General features: G+C 39.3%; 1 protein-coding gene across 2 annotated transcripts in view; it reads right to left on the reverse strand.

The window, feature by feature from the left end:
* Positions 1 to 19007, reverse strand: part of pik3cb (phosphatidylinositol-4,5-bisphosphate 3-kinase, catalytic subunit beta) — a 187530-nt gene that overhangs the window by 65588 nt on the left and 102935 nt on the right. For both annotated transcript variants that reach the window (XM_060834867.1, XM_060834868.1), the window contains exons 6-12: positions 16602 to 16769; positions 14718 to 14807; positions 8254 to 8499; positions 6606 to 6702; positions 6355 to 6485; positions 4584 to 4637; positions 590 to 778 (exon numbers count right to left, since the gene is read on the reverse strand). In XM_060834867.1, coding sequence (XP_060690850.1) covers positions 590 to 778; positions 4584 to 4637; positions 6355 to 6485; positions 6606 to 6702; positions 8254 to 8499; positions 14718 to 14807; positions 16602 to 16769 — 975 coding nt within the window. The remainder of the gene's footprint in view (positions 1 to 589; positions 779 to 4583; positions 4638 to 6354; positions 6486 to 6605; positions 6703 to 8253; positions 8500 to 14717; positions 14808 to 16601; positions 16770 to 19007) is intronic.

The following is a 19007-nucleotide window of genomic DNA, read 5'->3' on the forward strand; positions in this document are numbered from 1 at the left end:
GAGTTCCCTTGGTACCCATCCAACATTTCACTCTTAAGCGAAACCATCAAGTGAACTGGTCATTTATTTTCTGACTTGCTCTATATCAGTTGACTACCCTGTTTGACCACACTACAGCTACATTGCATTGATTGTGAAGTGAGTTGTGGCAACCAGATGTTCAACATGCATGCAAGTTATTGCTTTCATAAGCTAGTTAAGTAATCTCGAGCTGCTTTCATTTGTCAAAATATTTTCTGTGGGTTTTCCATGTTCATCATGAATAATGTTAACTTGTTTGCAGCAGTGATTAAACACACTCCTGCTCCATGAACTTTACGTGAGATAAAGGAAAGGTCACACTACATTCCACTCAAATCCTCCCAACACAGCAGTGGTAATGCAGTGATGGGGGGTAGATGGGGAAAGTCAAGTAAATGGGTGAAGAGCGATTCATTAAAAAAAAGCACTACAATGCAACATTTAAATGAAGCACAACAGCGGAAATTCATTACACTATTTTTACATACCATTAGAAATAGTGGTTTTTCATTCCAGACACCAAATTATTAACAAACCTGAAGTGAGAAGCCAAGTTTGATAGCCATACCTGTGCCACATCTTCATGTTTATTCCACTTCACCGAGAGAAGCAGCTTGGGCAGTGACTGAGGAAAGTTTTCACGACAATCATATCGTAGGGTCCATATTAAATCCATCTCATTTTCACACAATTGTGATAATGGATCTCGTTCCATGATTTCTCTTAACTCAATATGCAACTTCTTCCATCCTCGACCCTGAGTGACGAAATGGTTACCATTTACTTGCTAAGCAATACATGAAAGGTTATCTGAAGTGCAAACTGAATTGTTTTGCCAACACTGACTTTTTAAAAAAAATTTAAAACCTTGAAATTTCGCACAAGAGAATTGTATTTCAACATAGGAAACCAGGATTCTAATTAAACTTCACCTACAGAGACAATCATGATGGTGTGGCCTGGTTTGTTCCAGCAGGAAATGGGGTGCCTTCCTGCCTGGAGAAGATGCCATTAACGTATCATTGTTTCTGCTATCAGCTGACATTACTATGAACTCTCCCACTAATGGAGAGAAAACAACTACACAAAGAGCTGTAAAATTCTACCCATTTTTAAATCAAATATTTTTAGTCATATATTTTTGGAGAGTTACGCTTAATGAGACTGATCAACAGGGTGGCACGGTGGCTCAGTGGTTAGCACAGCAGCCTCACAACACCAGGGACCCAGGTTCAATTCCAGCCTCGGATTACTGTCTGCATGGAGTTTGTACATTCTCCCAGTATCTGTGTGGGTTTCCTCTGGGTGCTCTGGTTTCCTCCCACAGTCCAAAGATGTGCAGGTTAAGTGAATTGACCATGCTAAATTGCCCATAGTGTTAGGTGCATTAGTCAGAGAGAAATGGATCTGGGTGGATTACTCTTCGGAGGGTTGGTGTGGACTTGTTGGGCTGAAGGGCCTGTTTCCACACTGTAGGGAATCTAATCTAATCTAACGGGCACTTTTCATTTGTGGCCTGCACTCTCAATATGCAGCCAGGTAAATGGATAACAAAGATTTCCACTAACTCGAACAATACCACTTTGCCCTCCCCTCACAAAAGCACTCCTAGCTGCACCAACTTGCCTTGTTCAATTTCACATGCCAGGTTCCACATCTATTCATTCAGCTTCTTAAGGCTTGGGTGTCTCCAGGGACATGCATCACCCAGTCTACAGCCTACAATTGAATGAGAAATCTTCTCTCCTTCATTTTTCAACCTTTCTTAGTTCCAGTCTCACCTTACAGAGTGCAGCTAAAGCAGCTTCAGCAGTGTATCTCTTCCTGTTGCTGCATTGTTATCTCTGGAGCTTAAGGAACTGTGCTTGTCCCTTGTTTATATGCTGCCCTCAACGATATCACATAAAACAAATGGTAGAAGCTCCGCACCATTTCTCAACGTACAAAACAAAATCTATCTGCATCTCTCCATGTCTCTCTCAGCAGCTCCAATATCTGCCGTTTATGCTGCTTGGCTGACGTAATCTGCTGGATGACCCGTAACTGACATTGAGAAGACCAAATACATCTTTTTTTTAATATCTCAGACTCAATGTCTATTCTTCACCATTGATTCTGCTCCCCTTCTCCAGCCACTGTGCTTGTTGCATCAAATGTTGATTGTTTTTTTGAAGAAGTAACAAAGAAGATTGATGAGGGTAAAGTGGTAGATGTGATAAATATGGACTTCAGTAAGGCGTTCGACAAGGTTCCCCATGGGAGACTGATTAGCAAGCTTAGATCTCACAGAATACAGGGAAAACTGTGACCAGTGGAGTGCCACAAGGATCGGTGCTGGGTCCTCTAATTTTTGTCATTTACATAAATGATTTGGATGTGAGCTTAAGAGGTATAGTTAGTAAGTTTGCAGATGACACCAAAATTGGAGGTGTAGTGGACAGCGAAGAGGGTTATCTCAGATTACAACAGGATCTGGACCAGATGGGCCAATGGTCTGAGAAGTGGCAGATGGAGTTTAATTTGGATAAATGTGAGGTGCTTCATTTTGAGAAAGCAAATCTTAGCAGGACTCATACACCTAATGGTAAGGTCCTGGGGAGTGTTGCTGAACAAAGAGATCTTGGAGTGCAGGTTCATAGCTCCTTGAAAGTGGAGTCGCAGGTAGATAGGATAATGAAGAAGGCATTTGGTATGCTTTCCTTTATTGGTCAGAGTATTGAGTACAGGAGTTAGGAGGTCATGTTGCGGCTCTACAGGACATTGGTTAGGGCACTGTTGGATTATTGCGTGCAATTCTGGTTTCCTTCCTATCGGAAAGATGTTGTAAAACTTGAAAGGGGTCAGAAAAAATTGCCAGGGTTGAAGGATTTGAGCTATAGGGAGAGGCTGAACAGGCTCGGGCTGTTTTCCCTGGAGCGTCGGAGGCTGAGGGGTGACCTTATAGAGGTTTACAAAATTATGAGGGGCATGGATAGAATAAATAGACAAAGTCTATTTATAGGCAGAATAGAGGGCATAGGTTTAGGGTGAGAGGGGAAAGATATTAAAGAGACCTAAGGGGCAACTTTTTCACACAGAGGGTGGTACGTGTATGGAATGAGCTGCCAGAGGATGTGGTGGAGGCTGGTACAATTGCAACATTTAAAAGGCATTTGGATGGATATATGAATAGGAAGGGTTTGGAGGGATGTGGCCGGGTACTGGCAGGTGGGACTAGATTGGATTGGGATATCTGGTCGGCATGGACGGGTTGGACCAAAGGGTCTGTTTCCATGCTGTATATCTCTATGACTCTATGATGCCTTCAGCATCTAACGTGACCCTAAACTGAATTTTAGCCTTCTGTTTTCTCCTGATTAAAGACTGCCCACTTATTATCTTCATCTTGATTTCCCACTGCTGAAGCCCTCATATATCTCTGTCACTGCCAAGAATGATTATTCCAATGCTTTCCTTGCCAGCTTCCTATTTTCCATCATCTTTAAGCTGAAGGTCCTCCAAGCTCTCTTGTCCAGATACAAACTCACATCAAGCCCTGCTCACCTATCATCGCTGTTCTTGCTGAGCTATACAGATTCCCAGTCTCCAATTTACAGTATCCAGTTTTAAATTCTTATCCTGGTATTCATTCCCTTCACATTGTAGCTACACGACAGTTCATGTATTTGCTGTGGAATGTGAAGCACATAAAGAAAAAAACCTTGCTTTTAGAGCCCCACACCCTTCCTGGCAAAGGGAACACATCCAACTCGTCAGCCTGTTCTGTCTGACATTAATTACTAGAAAGACCATAACAGCAAGAAACAAAACCCCACAGAAAATAAAAGTCTGAGTCTAGGTCATGACTCCTATGTACTATCCAGTAACCACTGGCTGCAGTGCTTGGATGGCACTGAATTAGACATCAGAGATTGAGTGAATTAAACAGGGTATTAAAGGGCTGCTTTTACTGCTGTCATTGATCTTATGATAGATAGTACAGTTCAAAAAAGTGCCTGTGAAAGATAGATGTCACATTGCAATTCACTCGGGTTTGAAAATGATTAAATTTTAAACATGGAAGATTTCATGTTGCCTTATTTACTATTTGCCTTCCTTAATTCACTTTACTTGACAATTCTATTGCTTTGATTGCAAATCAAACTTGAATTATTAGGGTTAGAAAGGAGTAGCGTGCTCAGTGTTTGCTTGCCCACTCTGTTCACCTTCAGAACGTCCCCTTTCAAAATTACCAAACATTTTTGTGTTTCAAATATAGACATTATAGACAGAGAGAGTAAATTTGATTTGATTACTTGATGTGAATATTAAGATCACTATAAAGCTACATAATTGGTATTTGTTGTAATCTCTTAATAAATGACAAATCTACAAAGCTTAGATGAATTTTATTTGTTAAATTAGTGTCCAAATAATACTGACTACATTAAGTACCTACTAAATGGTCAGTACCAGCTCAGGACTGTTGATGTTAATGCAACATTATTTTGATATATAAATAACAAACACTAGATGGCAGCATAGTATACTCTAGCTCATTCTTACACATGTATTATACTTACTGATGTGCTTAGTGTGTCATTGCTTCGTGCAATCTCTGCTGCCTTCTCCAAGATCTTATTTTAAAATGGAGGAAGGAGAAATAAAATATAAATTGAAACATTCACACCACAAACACTTTAGCTTTATCTATACAGCAATCTAAACACTAAGCAGGTTTCAATGATCTGTCTGAAACGTAGAAGACAATAAGTTTTACGACATCAGCTCACTTGCTTTCTCCTCAGATTCAGATTTTTCCCACAATCTAATGAAATGGCACAAGCTTACAAATAAAATCTTTACCCCCTGCGCCCGTGTGTTACGATCAAGGAAGCACATTATGCAACATCGATGGCAAGTCACGAACTGGATCCATTAGGATCCACGATTGGTTTCTCTCTTTCCACTAACTCTGCCAAACCTGCTGATTATTTCCAGCATTTTCTTTCCCTCTCCCAAATGCCTAGCACCTGCAGTGTTTTGTCTGTGCAGCAATTAAGGACATACTTTTCATTATCCAATTTTTTTAGCTGTTTATGTTACTATTGCTGTATTCACTAGTGTAACTTAGAAAAAGGCATTTAATTATGCAGAAATGACCAGCTATTACACCTGGCCTTTGTGGTTTTTAAATGAAAGGTTTATACGTAAAATGTTGATATTGTTTTCTTGCTCTTCAGATAACAAAAAGTAGATACCCAATAGAACAAAGAAAGAACTTAAAGGGCATTTTTTTCCCGCCCACACTGGAAGAATTTTCAGATTTTCTGTCTGGGCTATAATTTGATAAAAGTAGGTCATCTTGGAATCAAAAGGGTGAGATCTGGGCAGGTCAGCTTATCTTTACCATCACTTATCAACCCAGCATTGAAGGTTAAATTAACCCCACCAGTGAGACAAAGACAAAGCATGTTTCATTGTTACTTAAAATAATACATTTAAAATTAGATCAAATTGATATTTTGATAGGAAGCAAATCAAATGAGGTAAAAAGAAATGAGAAAATGGGTTTATGCCAAACCAGCTAGGAGCTGAAGAGTTGGTACAGGAGTTAATGGCACAACAATTTCCTTCAAGTCCACAAGCTCAAGTTCAATGCTCTGCTGTGTGCAATTTGGAATTTGCAAAAAAAAAACTTCTTCTTCTTTGTTTTTTCAGACAATACAATGTGTCAGATTCAAATCCAATCCATGGTAGTTCCATAAAAAATACCTTACTTTTGTCATTTAGAGTGAGCAAAGCATTAGAGATTGTTCAAGTCAAACTTTTTTTGGTTCAAATGGGCATTTATTGATGCGATTCCTTATCTCTCCAAGTGAATCTATCTTCTTATTCCCAAACTATTCTTATTCACCCATTTGCTAGTTATTCACCAGTAAAGGGTACTGACTACGTAATGCAGCATGATAAGGACGTCGTTCTGTTATCTCTGGGTTCGGGACATAATCCGACCACATAGTGGGGAATAGCTGAAGACAATCTACTGAAATGGCGAGACTGAAGAATGGATGTGTCAGACAAATGAAGCAAAGTTCAGTAGAGTTGCAGTTTAATTTGCATCTGACTGTGCTGCACCTCATTTCATATTGTTGAATAGAAAGAGTTAACACAAAAAAAAACAAAATGAACTACATCCTCTCTGAAATAGCCCAGGAGCAGCAGAAGATGTCACCAAAACATTTCAAGGAAAACTATAACAGGGTCCAGAAACAAAATCCAAGCAGGAGTAATAACGTGTTCTAATAGAAACTTAAAAATAAATATCACGTTTAAGATACAATTTAAACCTACCTTGTCGAAAGCAGGATAGAAAATTGCTACTTTACTGTATTCATGAAACTGAATATGTAGCTCAGTAGCATTCTCAGTATATGGATTTGTCTGTGTTGTGCCCATGGGATTCAACATTTCTTCCAATTCATCTGGTAATTGAAGGATAACTCACTTGTGAATTACTTGGATTTTGGAAAATAAATTCTGAAAATGTAACAATTATCTTTTTGAATTCACTTTGAACAAGTTGCTCCCAAGGGAACACTTACCAGGGAATGATGACCAGCAGTGCAGTGACAGATCACCACTCTTCAGCTGTCCTCTGAAGTCAAATATCATAGTGTTCACCCATGCAATTGGATAGTGCTAATGGAGAAGGAAGGATTCACATTTAACTGGTGCCTTTTGCAGTCTTAGGACTTGTTAAAGTACTTCATAGGCAATGAACTAATTTAATTGCAGCAATTGATACAGCAGTAAGAAAATGGGAGTGGGACTGATTGTGGGGGGCGGGGGCAACAGTGCAAAGGAGCTTGTGCTTCAACAGCATTGAACACTTCTGGCCTCGGAGGGGCTGTGGAGTGGGTTCACTGACATGACACCATAACTTTGAGTGTTAAATTAGGAGAACCTACTTCAAAAACCAGAGGTCATACGATTATGACCCAAAAGTCTACTACATGCATTGATCACCCTCTGAGGAACAACAAAACTGATGCTAAAAAGGTTGGTGCATCTTGCTCATTCTGTACAATCATCCAGTCCCACGCTAGATCGGAGGCGATAAAATGTTGCCCAGAAGACCAAATTAAACAAGACAACCAGAGGCAAATGGGAGAATTGATAGAACATGGAATTTAGGATTCCAAGTGCAGGGATATGACTTATCAGGGTGAGACCTGGAATTTTTTGATCAACAGCTGGTAAGGTACTGCTGATCCACTAGATGGAGTCCTGGCCAACTCTTGTCTAAACCTGATAAGCAAGGAGAAAACGTGAATTGGAGTAGCAAACCCAAACCATGAATTAAAATTCCAGGCCCCCACTACTCCCTCAAGCCACACAGCATGTTAAAGACAAATAACTTCTGCCTTGCCAAATTATAGCTTGTGATTACAAGCAATAGAATTAAACTATTTTGCATCATAATTAGGAACACATTCACACAATCTTGTTGGTGTGAAGTTTTGCACCAATGTAACCTTTTCAAAAGTATGTAAAGTAAAAAAAAGTATGTAAAGTATAACAGATTAATCAGTTAAGCTCCGTTGGCTGGATTATTGGATTGCAGAGCAGTGTGACGCCAATAGCGTGGGTTTAATTCCCATCACTGGTTTGAGGTTACCATGGCAGACTCTCCTTCTCAACCTCTTCCCTCACTTGAGGTCTGGTGGGTCTCAGGTTGATTCACCACCAGTTATTTCTCTCTAATGAGAGAGCAGCCTCTATGGTCTGGTAAGATTATGGCAACAACAACACAATAACAGATTGAGCTGATTCCTAAACGAAGCAGATTAAGACTCTTTCTTCTCAGAGTCCTCAGGATATTTTATTCTGGTGTCAATAACAGCAATAATTTGACATTAATGCCATGCCTTTAAATGTATTCAAAATGTCACCAGGCTTTTTACTGCCCCATAAAATAAAATTAGACATTAGATCACATTAGATATCAGGACAGGTGATCAATAATCTGGTAAAAGACACAAGTTATAGGGACTGCCTTTAAAGAAGGAAACAAGCAGGAGAGTCTGAACAGTCTGGATGTTTAAAGCGCCAGTTGAGTTTCCAGGCTGTTATTGCAAATTAACTGCAGAGCCTTTACAAAATGAAACCACTTACCACAGTTCCTGTCAGGATTTTGTCTAAGCAACACTAAGAAAGCGTAGATAAAAATTACAACATTGAGAAACTCACCACTTTTCCTGCTTTCCGGATGGTCTGATATTTGTTCACGTTCTTTGTTGATTTCTGTTTCTTCACTTTATCCATCACCCCATACACAGCAAAACAGAGTCGGGACATTCTTGGCAGATCACAAACGTTTATTTCAAAGTCCAGTGTCTCATTCCATACAAGGTCATTTTTTCCAGAAATCTCATTGCTTACAACAGATTTACAAAGAAGTTCAGTTCCATGGAAAATCCCAGCCCTGACCTGAACCTAGAGAACAAAACAAAATACATGATTAGGATCTGGGCCGTGGCAAAACGCAAAGGACTGTTTCAGAATTACAGTGCAATTTCACAAGAGGGTCCATGTGAAATCCTTTTTACAAAGTCATGACCAATGGGATTTTCTTCACATATAAATCACTGCAATAACACAAACCTAACTTACCAAGGCTGTACAGCAGATAGACTCAATCAAACATCAAGCACATACTTGCTATGTTTGATAAACTCTTGATAAACCTCATCTCTTTTTCTCTTTAAAACAGGTATTCCAGAATTGGAATCAGCCAATTAAAAAAAAACTGGGCTTAAAATCATTCAGAGTTAAAATTGATTGCAGAGGACTCAAAATTGCAGCAAACATTCTATTACAATAAATGACTAAATAGAGAACTATCAACACATTATTATTTGCATGTATTAAATTAATTTGTGGGTTTTTCATAGATTTGGGATGAAATTCTGTTTGTTATCAGTGTGAACACAAATTGGGGAATCCTTTCATGATGACATTTGTAGTAAAACTGACAAAAGAGCAAAAGGAAGTTTACTTCGATCCCTTTCCACCACACAAAGATTCAATTCACAAACAACTCCACTTTACCATTGTGTATTTTTTTTTGTAATCTAATAGGAAGAACACAGATAATGTGCCAAAAGGAGTTCTTCTTGATCACGTTTTGAAATGAAATCAGGTGTTTGATTCTTTCCTGAAACTGGAAGAGCATGCAGTATTGCTGCGTTAGAGTGTGTGTGTGTGTGTGTGTATATGTGTGTATATGTGTGTGTGTGTGTGTTTCGTTTGCTGTTTGTTTGAAGAAAACCGGTTGTTGAAACAGTTCTCAGATCTCCTAGCAAAGGGGACTGTGCTGAAACAGTTCTCTAATTACTGTACATTGTTATCAAAAACCCTCCAAATCTGTGTGTGCAGCTGTCAGTGTACTGAATGGCAAGTATTATTAATTCGCCACTGACTAGCACGGTGGCTCAGTGGATTGCACTGCTGCCTCACAGTGCCAGGGACCTGGGTTTTGCACATTCTCCCAGTGTTTGCGTGTGTTTCCTTCAGGTATTCCAGTTTCCTCCACAGTCCAAAGATATGCAGGTTAGGTGGATTTGACATAATGAAATTGGCTGCAGTGTTCAGGGAATTGCAGGCCAGGTGGATTAACAATAGGAAATGTGGGGTCATAGGAAAAGGTTTAGTCTGGGTGGGATGATCAATGCAAATTCAAATGGATTGAATGGCTTCCTTCCGTACTGTCAGGACTCCATGACTGCTAAAACCATTACCAATGTAACCAATATAATTTTTGTGTACAGGACTTGTCAATGCGGACTCAGAAGCTTCAATATAAAGACATTCCAGGCAAAAGTGTCATACGAGTAAAGGAGCAGATGGAAGCCCCTCAAGCTCGCCTCACCATTTAAAGAGATCATGGCTAATTTGATTATAATTTTAAATACAGAAACTTCCAAAGACTCAACCCGCTTTTTGAAATAAAATCTTGCCTCGACTCAGTTTTGAAACGACAACACTTTGTTGTTAATAAAAAAAGTCATCTCATAAGAGAAAGCACCACCTCCACATCTTCCCTGTCAAGAGTCCTCAGGATTTTGGGTGCTTTGATCCAATCACCTCTATACAGCTCAACACCAGAAGATACATACCTAGTCAGTCCAATCTTTCCTGACAAGTCAACCTGTCCACTTCAGGTTTTAACCTGAACTTCCTACAATGCCCTTATGGCCTTCCTTAAACAACCCTGCCTTATATAATTGAAACATAAACTCTCCAATTCAATATTCAATTCCCACTCACAATAAATAATACCATTTTATCAGCCTCCGAATCATTTCCTGTGACTACATACTGGCCTTTTGCACTTCATGGAGTAGGAGCTCCAGGTTCCTTGCATCAGATGTACAATCTCTCATTGTTCAGATAATATCATTAATTTTAGCTCTGCTTGCCAAAATGGACAAGTGCACATTTTCTCTCTCCATTTACTTTGTTTGCCACACCCTTGATCATTCTCTTTCAAATCTGCACAGATAATTCATACAATGACAAATATAATAATTGTCTTAATTTCATAGCCAACAGTCAAACCACGCTCTACTCTTAAAGTAATTTTCCTAGTCAATAAAGTGTGGCACTGGAAAAAGGCACAGCAAGTCAGGCAGCATCTGAGCAGCAATAGTGTCGATGGTTCGGGCATAACCCTTCATCAGGACTAGGGAGGGGGAACCGGGCTGAGAAATAAATAGGGGAGGGAGTGGCTTCAACATTAAATTCACCAGTTTCCAGCTCACCTGTCTGACCATTCCAGATTCAACTCTCTGACAGAGCTCCGCCCTCTTGACCTGACCCGTCCATCTTCCTTCCCACCGACCTATCACCTTCTACCTTCACCCACCTATCACCATCCAAACTACCTTTCCCCTTGTCCCACTCCCCTTGCCCTATTTATTTCTCAGCCCTCTTCCCATTCCCGATGAAGGGGGAAGTCCAAAATGTCGACTCTCTTGTTCCTCAGATGCTGCCTGACCTGTTGTGCTTTTTCCTGTGCCACAGTTTATCAACTCTAACTTCTCCAACATCTGCAGTCCTCACGATCTCTAAGTAATTTTCATAACTCAGCTATTTCTATAAGAAGTTCTCCCAAATCACTTTAGCAAAGCTGGAGGAGAGTAACTACTGTTCAGGCTAGTGACCTTGAGCCAGAGATGGCTCAGCCACAAATCATGGCACTTTGGCCATTGCCAGGAAAGTACAGTCCCAGCTGGCTCTTACACAATATGTAATGTATCACTTGAGACATGAGAAGGAATGAGATGTGTTAATATTCTGGAAGAGGGAAACAGTAAAAGGATAGCCAGAGGCATGAGAGACAGAAAACAGAAATAAATATTCAAAGAGAGCAAAGAATATAGAAAGAAGTAGAATGGAAATGTAGATCAACTAGACCAAGTTGCACTAATGGTGACATTCTCTCTCTCTCTCTCTCTCTCTAGAAAGGATACAAATATATTCCGAATAAAATCAGAATACTACTGAAGTTGAAATACAGACAGAGGTTCAATTGTCATGTCGCCTAGTACAAGTAGTAAAATAAGTATCCAAAAGGTGACCTACTGAAAACTATTAGATTGCAATTGTATTTCTGCCAGGGCCATCACGTGGAGTTGTGCCATGCTTTGGGTGACTGAACCATATTACATTACACACTGTCAGTGCAAAGAAGGAGCTATTGCGCATTGGTACTGAGTATTGCAACTCGTCTGAAAGTGTACATATGCACTACTTCTTGGTTATTTGAGGCACTATTTCACAGAATAGAATGAGGAGCAGATTTGTCTTCCTGATTGGTGATATTAAACTATTTTTGAACATCGCAGAATCGAAGCTGTAATTACTGCTCTCTGAGGCTGTATACACATAGTCATTGTAACACAATGTGTTTGGCTGCACTGACAACATGGCAGACTGTGTCACATTGATAATTCTACGAGTTTTAAAATAATAATGGAAAAGGGTAAACCAGATCTAAAAGTTGAAATTCTAAAATGGAGGAAGAACAATTTTGAAGGTAAGAACTTTCAAAAGTTGTTGGGGGGGGTGGGATGGAAATGGGAAATGTTCACAGGTAAAGGTATGGCAGGAAAATGAGAAGTCTTAATAAAAGAGTTAATGAGAGTCCTGTTAGGGTGACGGGCAACCCTGGTAGGAGTAAGGAATGCTGGATGACTAGAGAAATTGAGGGATTGGTCAAGCAAAAGGAAGCATATGTCAGGGATATATACACAGCAGGGATCAAGTGAATTCCTAGAAGTGACTAAAGGCAGTAAGAGTACATTTAAGAGGAAGATTAGGAGGACAAAAAGGAGACGTGAGATAGCTTTAGCAAATAGGGTTAAAGAGAGTCCAAAGGGATTCTACAAATACATGAAGGACAAAAAGGTAACTAGGGAAAGAGTAGGACCCCTGCTGAAAATGTGTTGCTGGAAGAAGGGCTTATGCCCGAAACATCGAATCTTCTGTTTTTTTGGATGCTGCCTGACCTGCTGCGCTTTTCCAGCAACACATTTTCAGCTCTGATCTCCAGCATCTGCAGTCCTCACTTTCTCCTCAAAGAATAGGACCCCTTAAAGATCAGCAAGGCAGCCAACATGTGGAACCACAGGAGATGGGAGAGATACTAACCAAGTATTTTGCAGTGTTTACTGTGGAGAAGGATATGGAAGATACAGAATATGGGAAAAAATGTCCATATTATAGAGGGAGATCAGGAGGACTAAAAGAGGTCATGAGATAGTTTTAGCAAATAATGTAAAGGTGGATAAATCCCCAGGCCTGATCAGGTATTCTCTAGAACTCTGTGGGAAGCTAGAAAAGTGATTTCTGGGCTGAGATATTTGGATCATTGAAAGCAACAATTGAGGTGCCAGAACACTGGACATTGGCTAACGTGGTGCCACTGTTTAAGAAAAGTGGTAAGGACAAGCCAGGGAATTATAGACCAGTGAGCCTGACATCAAGTTGTTGGAAGGAGACCTGAGAGACAGAATTTACATGGATTTGGAAAGGCAAGGACTGATTAGAGACAGTCAACGTGACTTTGTGCTCGTTTCACTAACTTAATTGAGTTTTTTGAAGATATAACTAAAAGGATTGATGAGGGCAGAGCCGTGGACGTGATCTATATGGACTTCAAGAAGGTGTTTAACAAGGTTCTGCATGGTAGACTGGTTAGAATGGTCAGATTACATGGAATACAGGGAGAACTAGCCATTTGGATACAGAACTGGCTTGAAGGTAGAAGACAGAGAGTGGTGGTGGAGAGTTGCTTTTCAGACTGGAGGCCTGTGACCAGCTATGTGCCACACAAGTCAGTGCTGGGTCCACTATTTTCATCATTTATATAAATGATTTGGATGCAAACATAGGAGGTATGGTTAGTAAGTTTGCAGATGACATAAAATTGGAGGTGTAGTGGACAGCGAAGAAGGTTACCTCAGAGTACAACGGGAATTTGAGCAGTGGGACAATGGGCTGAGGAGTGGCAAATAGAGTTTAAATTAGATAAATGTGAGGTGCTGCATTTTGGAAAGGCAAATCAGGGCAGGATTTATACACTTAATGGTAAGATCCCGGGGAGTATTGCTGATAAGAGAGACTTTGGAGTGCAGCTTCATAGTTCCTTGAAAGTGGAGTCGCAGGTAGATAGGATAGTGAAGAAGGCGTTTAGTAAGTTTGCCTTTATTGGTCAGTGCATTCAGAATAAGAGTTGGGAGGGCCTGCTGGGCTGTACAGGATATAGGTTAGGTTACCTTTGGAATACTGTGTGCAATTCTGGTCTCCCTCCTATCAGAAAAATGTGAAACTTATAAGGGTTCAGAAAACATTTATAAGGATGTTGCCAGGGTTGGATGGTTTGAGCTATAGGTAGAGACTGAAGAGGCTGGGCTGTTTTCCCTGGAGCGTCAGATACTGAGGAGTGACCTTACAGAGGTTTATTAAATCATGAGGTGAATGGATAGAGTAAATAGACAAGAACTTTTCTCTGGTTTGGGGAGTCCAGAACTAGAAGGCATAGATTAAAGGTGAGAAGGGAAAGAATTAAAAGCGACATAAGGGGCAACCTTTTCACACAGAGGGAGTGGTGTGTGTATGGAATGAGCTGCCAGAGGAACTGGCAGAAGCTGGTAAAATTATAATATTAAAAGGCACCTGGATGGATATATGAATAGGAAGGGTTTAGGAGGAATGTGGGCCCAGTGCTGGCAAATGGGACTAGATTAGGTTGGGATATCTGATCAGCATGGACGAGTTGGACTGAAGGCTCTGTTTCTGTGCTGTACATCTTTATGACTCTAAAGACAGCATAGTCAGCTGTAGAAGATTGCTGAGCTTTTCTGGAGCTAACTCCTGACAGTTTGTAATGCCCATTACAAAGTCAGGCTGCAAAAAGCTCAGAAAACCAAGATTTTGTTCACACATTACTGCATTGCTGTTTTTAAACAGTAAAAATAACATGGAACACATTTGCAGGTAAATCAGGTTCCACAAAAGCCTTCTTGGCCACCTCAAAACTTTGATTAATACAAATTTGTGGGCAGATGTCCTCTGCTTCAACTCAGAATTTTATAGGAAAGAATACACATTTTTATCATTCAAATTAAAGAGTTCTTTACAGTACTTACTCGTAGTGCTTCATCTGCATTTATTTTGATCCCATGAGCAAGAACAATCTTGAAAGGACTGTTTATATCCCAAACATTACCTGCCATTTGCTAGTAAACAAGGTAGAGAAAATAAACAAATAAGCAACTTTGATCTTGGAACAGTAATCGTTAAGTGTGGTATCAAAAACAGCATTGTGTGTAATAACATATCTGAATAGGTACATTAGAAAATATCTTTTCAAAACAATGCATTAATTGGGATCTGCTTACAGTATGAGGTTTCAACTTAAGAAGTCAGGTGCTGAGCAAAACTTTGGAAACCATGGTGTGTCATTAAAGCAGTTACACTAAAGCTAAACTCCTCACAAAGTGATTAAATTACAGTAAACCATTGTGAACCAAAGGAGTGGTGCATTTTTAGGTCAATTAATTTTTTCCTAGTTATTTTACACCTATTTCAGTTTCAGGCTGTTAGTTATATTTAGTAAATAAGTGATAAAGCTATTTCTAGGAAGCATAAGGAAAGCACAGCTGGCAAAAGAGTTTGCATGACTCTGCTGTTAACAAGGAAGTCATAAATAACACATGGAATGTCAGAGAATTACTGCAGGAGACAGTTTTCGTTAAATTCAGTTGTATTTGTTGGAGATGATGAAGGAAGCTAATGATTGGTGAGATATGCATGGAATTTCTGAAGGGGTATTAATGCTCCAAATGGATTTTAATTCAACTTCAAAAGGTAGTTTTTTTTTAACAAAAATTTCTATACCTTGAAGCATAGAAATAGACAAATTTGCATTAACTCAGTGTTAAACATTCAACCTTTAATTCTAGACACAATGGGACAATTACTTGCTTTTCTATCATTAGAATAGAGCACAGCAAATCTATTTTCAGACATTTCCTTCCACTCATAATCCTGGGTTCACTGACACTGAATGTACAACACTGCAAATGTAATTTCACTGACAGTCAATGGAAACCATAGCTTCTCATTGAACAGTACTTTAGAAAAAAAATACACAATTGCACTTACCAACGACAGTACCTTTCAAAAGATGTTACCATTTTACACCAGACAAGGAAACTATCATTTAAAAAGAATTGCATTCATCTAATTTCCATAGCAACTTCAGTGCTAGCCTAATGTGCCTCACCTCCAATGTAATTTTGCATAAAGAGCAACGTAATTACTATCATATTATCTTACATAGGTGCTGGACAAGGAATAAATATTGATGGAGACTCCAAGGAGAACTCCCTGCTCTTTTTCAAAATACTGCCATCTGATGCTTTATATCCACTTCATAGGACAGCTGGATGTCTCATTTGAAAGAAGGTACCTTCAACAGGGCAGCAATTTTTAGCATGGACCTTTAGCTGATATTTCAGACCAGGTCTTCAGACATAGGGGCAAAACTGCTACCAACTGACTAACTGGGAGGTAAAGAGACTTTTACTTGATTTCTGGGTAACCATTTTTTCTTGAAATAAACAATTTTATAATTAATATTGCCAAGGGTAGTATATTTGAGCAGGTTATACCATGCTCATTTTTTCCAATTGTTCTTTCCTTTCTGACCCCTTCGCAAGCAGTTAGACTTTTTGCAGATTATACTTCGATGGGCAACCCAGCTGTTCCCTATTCATCTGAATTCAAGGTTAGAAACTGGATGTCACCAGATCTCAAGTAAATTTTCAGCCATACTTAAAAGCAGAGGAGCCAGTCATAGTGTCCCCACCACAATCCAACAGAGAATAGCTAACATTATGGAAATCTGAAGTAGCTATGCTTGAAACTTTAACATGACACATTTGATTAAAAAATGCAAATTAAAAGATCAGTTTTTTAAAAATAATACATACTAAATCAAGAGGAAAGCTACTAACAGAATCACTTACAGATATGGTCCGTCTCTTGGGTGGCAAAGGAAGAGGAAGATTGGATGATTTCCGATGCAATGCCATACCAATAGCTGACATTTCGCGATCACACATCTCCTTAATTGTGCTACAGTCCACTAATGTCAGCTGAGGATGGAGTCCTTTTGACACGCAATTTCTTATATACTGGAAAAGGTAAAGAAATCAAGGATTGCATGGGATATCTTGCTCTCGTCCAGAGGGACACTTAAACCATATAGTAGGATCTTCCTCCCCACATACAGAAATGTAGAGTCAAAAATACAAGCCATGCAGACAGTGTAGTAACAAATATAAATTTGAAAATGAGAAATTTCCAAATGGAAATTTGAAAGGATGATAAATTACAATTTTACTCCTGAAAAAATTGCTGTTACATGAGAGAACCAAGTGTACTTTGTTTGCAATCTTGATTTCACATTGTACCCCAAATTAAGCTTCCAATAAATGTTTGCCATCACAAGGACTGCCTTATTTCACATCTGAATCATCGTCCAACTTCAATCCTATCTGAGCTCTTCTACTGTTGACACCCTAACCCCATTCCTTTACCTCTGCTATTCTGGCTGCTCTTCCATGTTCTACCCTGTAAATGTGAGTAAGTCCAAAACTGATCCATTCACGTCTTCATTTGCACCAAGTCCTGTCACCAGTGTTCAGTGTCTTGCACTGGCTCTGGTCAGGTGATGTCCTGACTTTAAAATTCTTATCCTTATTTTCAAATTCTTCCCTGGACTCAGTCCAAACCGATTTATAATCTCCTCTAACCCCACAAAATATGTGTACACATCTAATTCTGGACTCTTGAGTATCCCTTATTTTAATTTTTCTACCTTGGTGATTGCACTTTCACTTGCACTAGGTACCCTCCATACACCTCCATGTCTCTTTTCCTCTTTTACTACACTATCTCAAAACTACCCTGTTAACCAAAGTTTTGTCATTTAACCTAATATCTTCTCATGTATCTCGGTGTCATATTTTGTTTTATAATGCTTCTGTGAAGAGCCCTGGAATAATACAAAAATATACATGGTTATGAAAACCATCTCAGTGGAGCAACAGCACACAAGTGCTGGTCAACTCAGAACAGCTATTATGCTGCAACTGATGGCACTGAACACCTAGAAGCCTATATTTTATTGTGTCTTGTTAGCTCCCGATTGTTTTTTTAAAAAAGATGTGTCTAAACTCTTCCCACTTTTCCAGCAGAAGAAAGTGTGCCCCTCCTCCCAGAGCAGCTTGACTGCAATAACTGGACTATTCACATTACAAGGACACCAGCATACACTCATTGTAAATAATCCTCCTGGCTACTGGGTAATACCATCAGCACTTAATTCATTGAGTGGTACACGTGAGCATTTACACCTAGCTGGGAGGGGATCTGAATGCCACAACTAAAATTCTAGTACCTCGATCAGGAATCATTTTAATATATCTGATCTTATTAACTACTTACACTAGAGAGAGAGTCACTGATTGACTATCAGAAGGTACTGGGTGTAGCAACATACAAGTAGTTAATAATAGCAAGACTTCAGCAAAAATCTGTTTTGAAGTTAATTTGTTCTGAAGGGGAAGCTTCTTCGACTCCGCCTTCTGTAATGAGTGGTTCTATAATTTTTTTGTAATTTGTAGGTGCTATTTATAGTAAGTACATCACTTTGTATCACATTTCTACATTTTCTGCAATACTAGTTAGATTAAAAGTTACAATGTCGTGATAGTGGCCATGCATTTTGTAACCATCTTGCAGTATTTGGGATTCCATCGATCGGTTGACAATTCAAGGCAAATACAGTTGCAGGAATTACATTTGTTAGCTGTTCATACAATCTCAGTCAAGTAAGGTGAAGAAATGCAGAAGGAACTTTATCGCATCTGAGAGGTTTAAACACATAATCCAAGAGGCTGTGGCAGGGGGCACCCAAAAACAAAACAACAGAGAATGTTGTTGTAAGAGATATAGGAAACTCAATGCTATTACAATTACTCAGCTCTTCCTTGAGGCTTTTCCATATCTATCTGATAATCTATTGTTTTTTTCTGGGCAGCTTCTATCTCACTGAGGTATCATGAATAACTCAAATCCAACAATCTGCTCGGACAACTATACTTACATTTTGACAACCGCAACAAACTTCATCATTACAGATGAAACAGTCAATCATATTATGTTCTAAATTAAATAACTCATAACATTGATGAAAAGTGTCAATTTGCCCTTTCACTCAATGAGAACATATCCTTTCAAACAAAAGAAAATCACAATCAAATCCATTTCGTAAAAGCCAATTTCTTTTTCCTTGTCATATCTTATCTGCATACCAGGTTTTGTTGCAATCTGTCCATTTGATGTTTTGAGCTATAATCTAGCAAATG

Source organism: Hemiscyllium ocellatum, chromosome 13 (assembly GCF_020745735.1).
Source record: "Hemiscyllium ocellatum isolate sHemOce1 chromosome 13, sHemOce1.pat.X.cur, whole genome shotgun sequence".
In the NCBI taxonomy this organism is placed as follows: Eukaryota; Metazoa; Chordata; class Chondrichthyes; order Orectolobiformes; family Hemiscylliidae; genus Hemiscyllium; species Hemiscyllium ocellatum.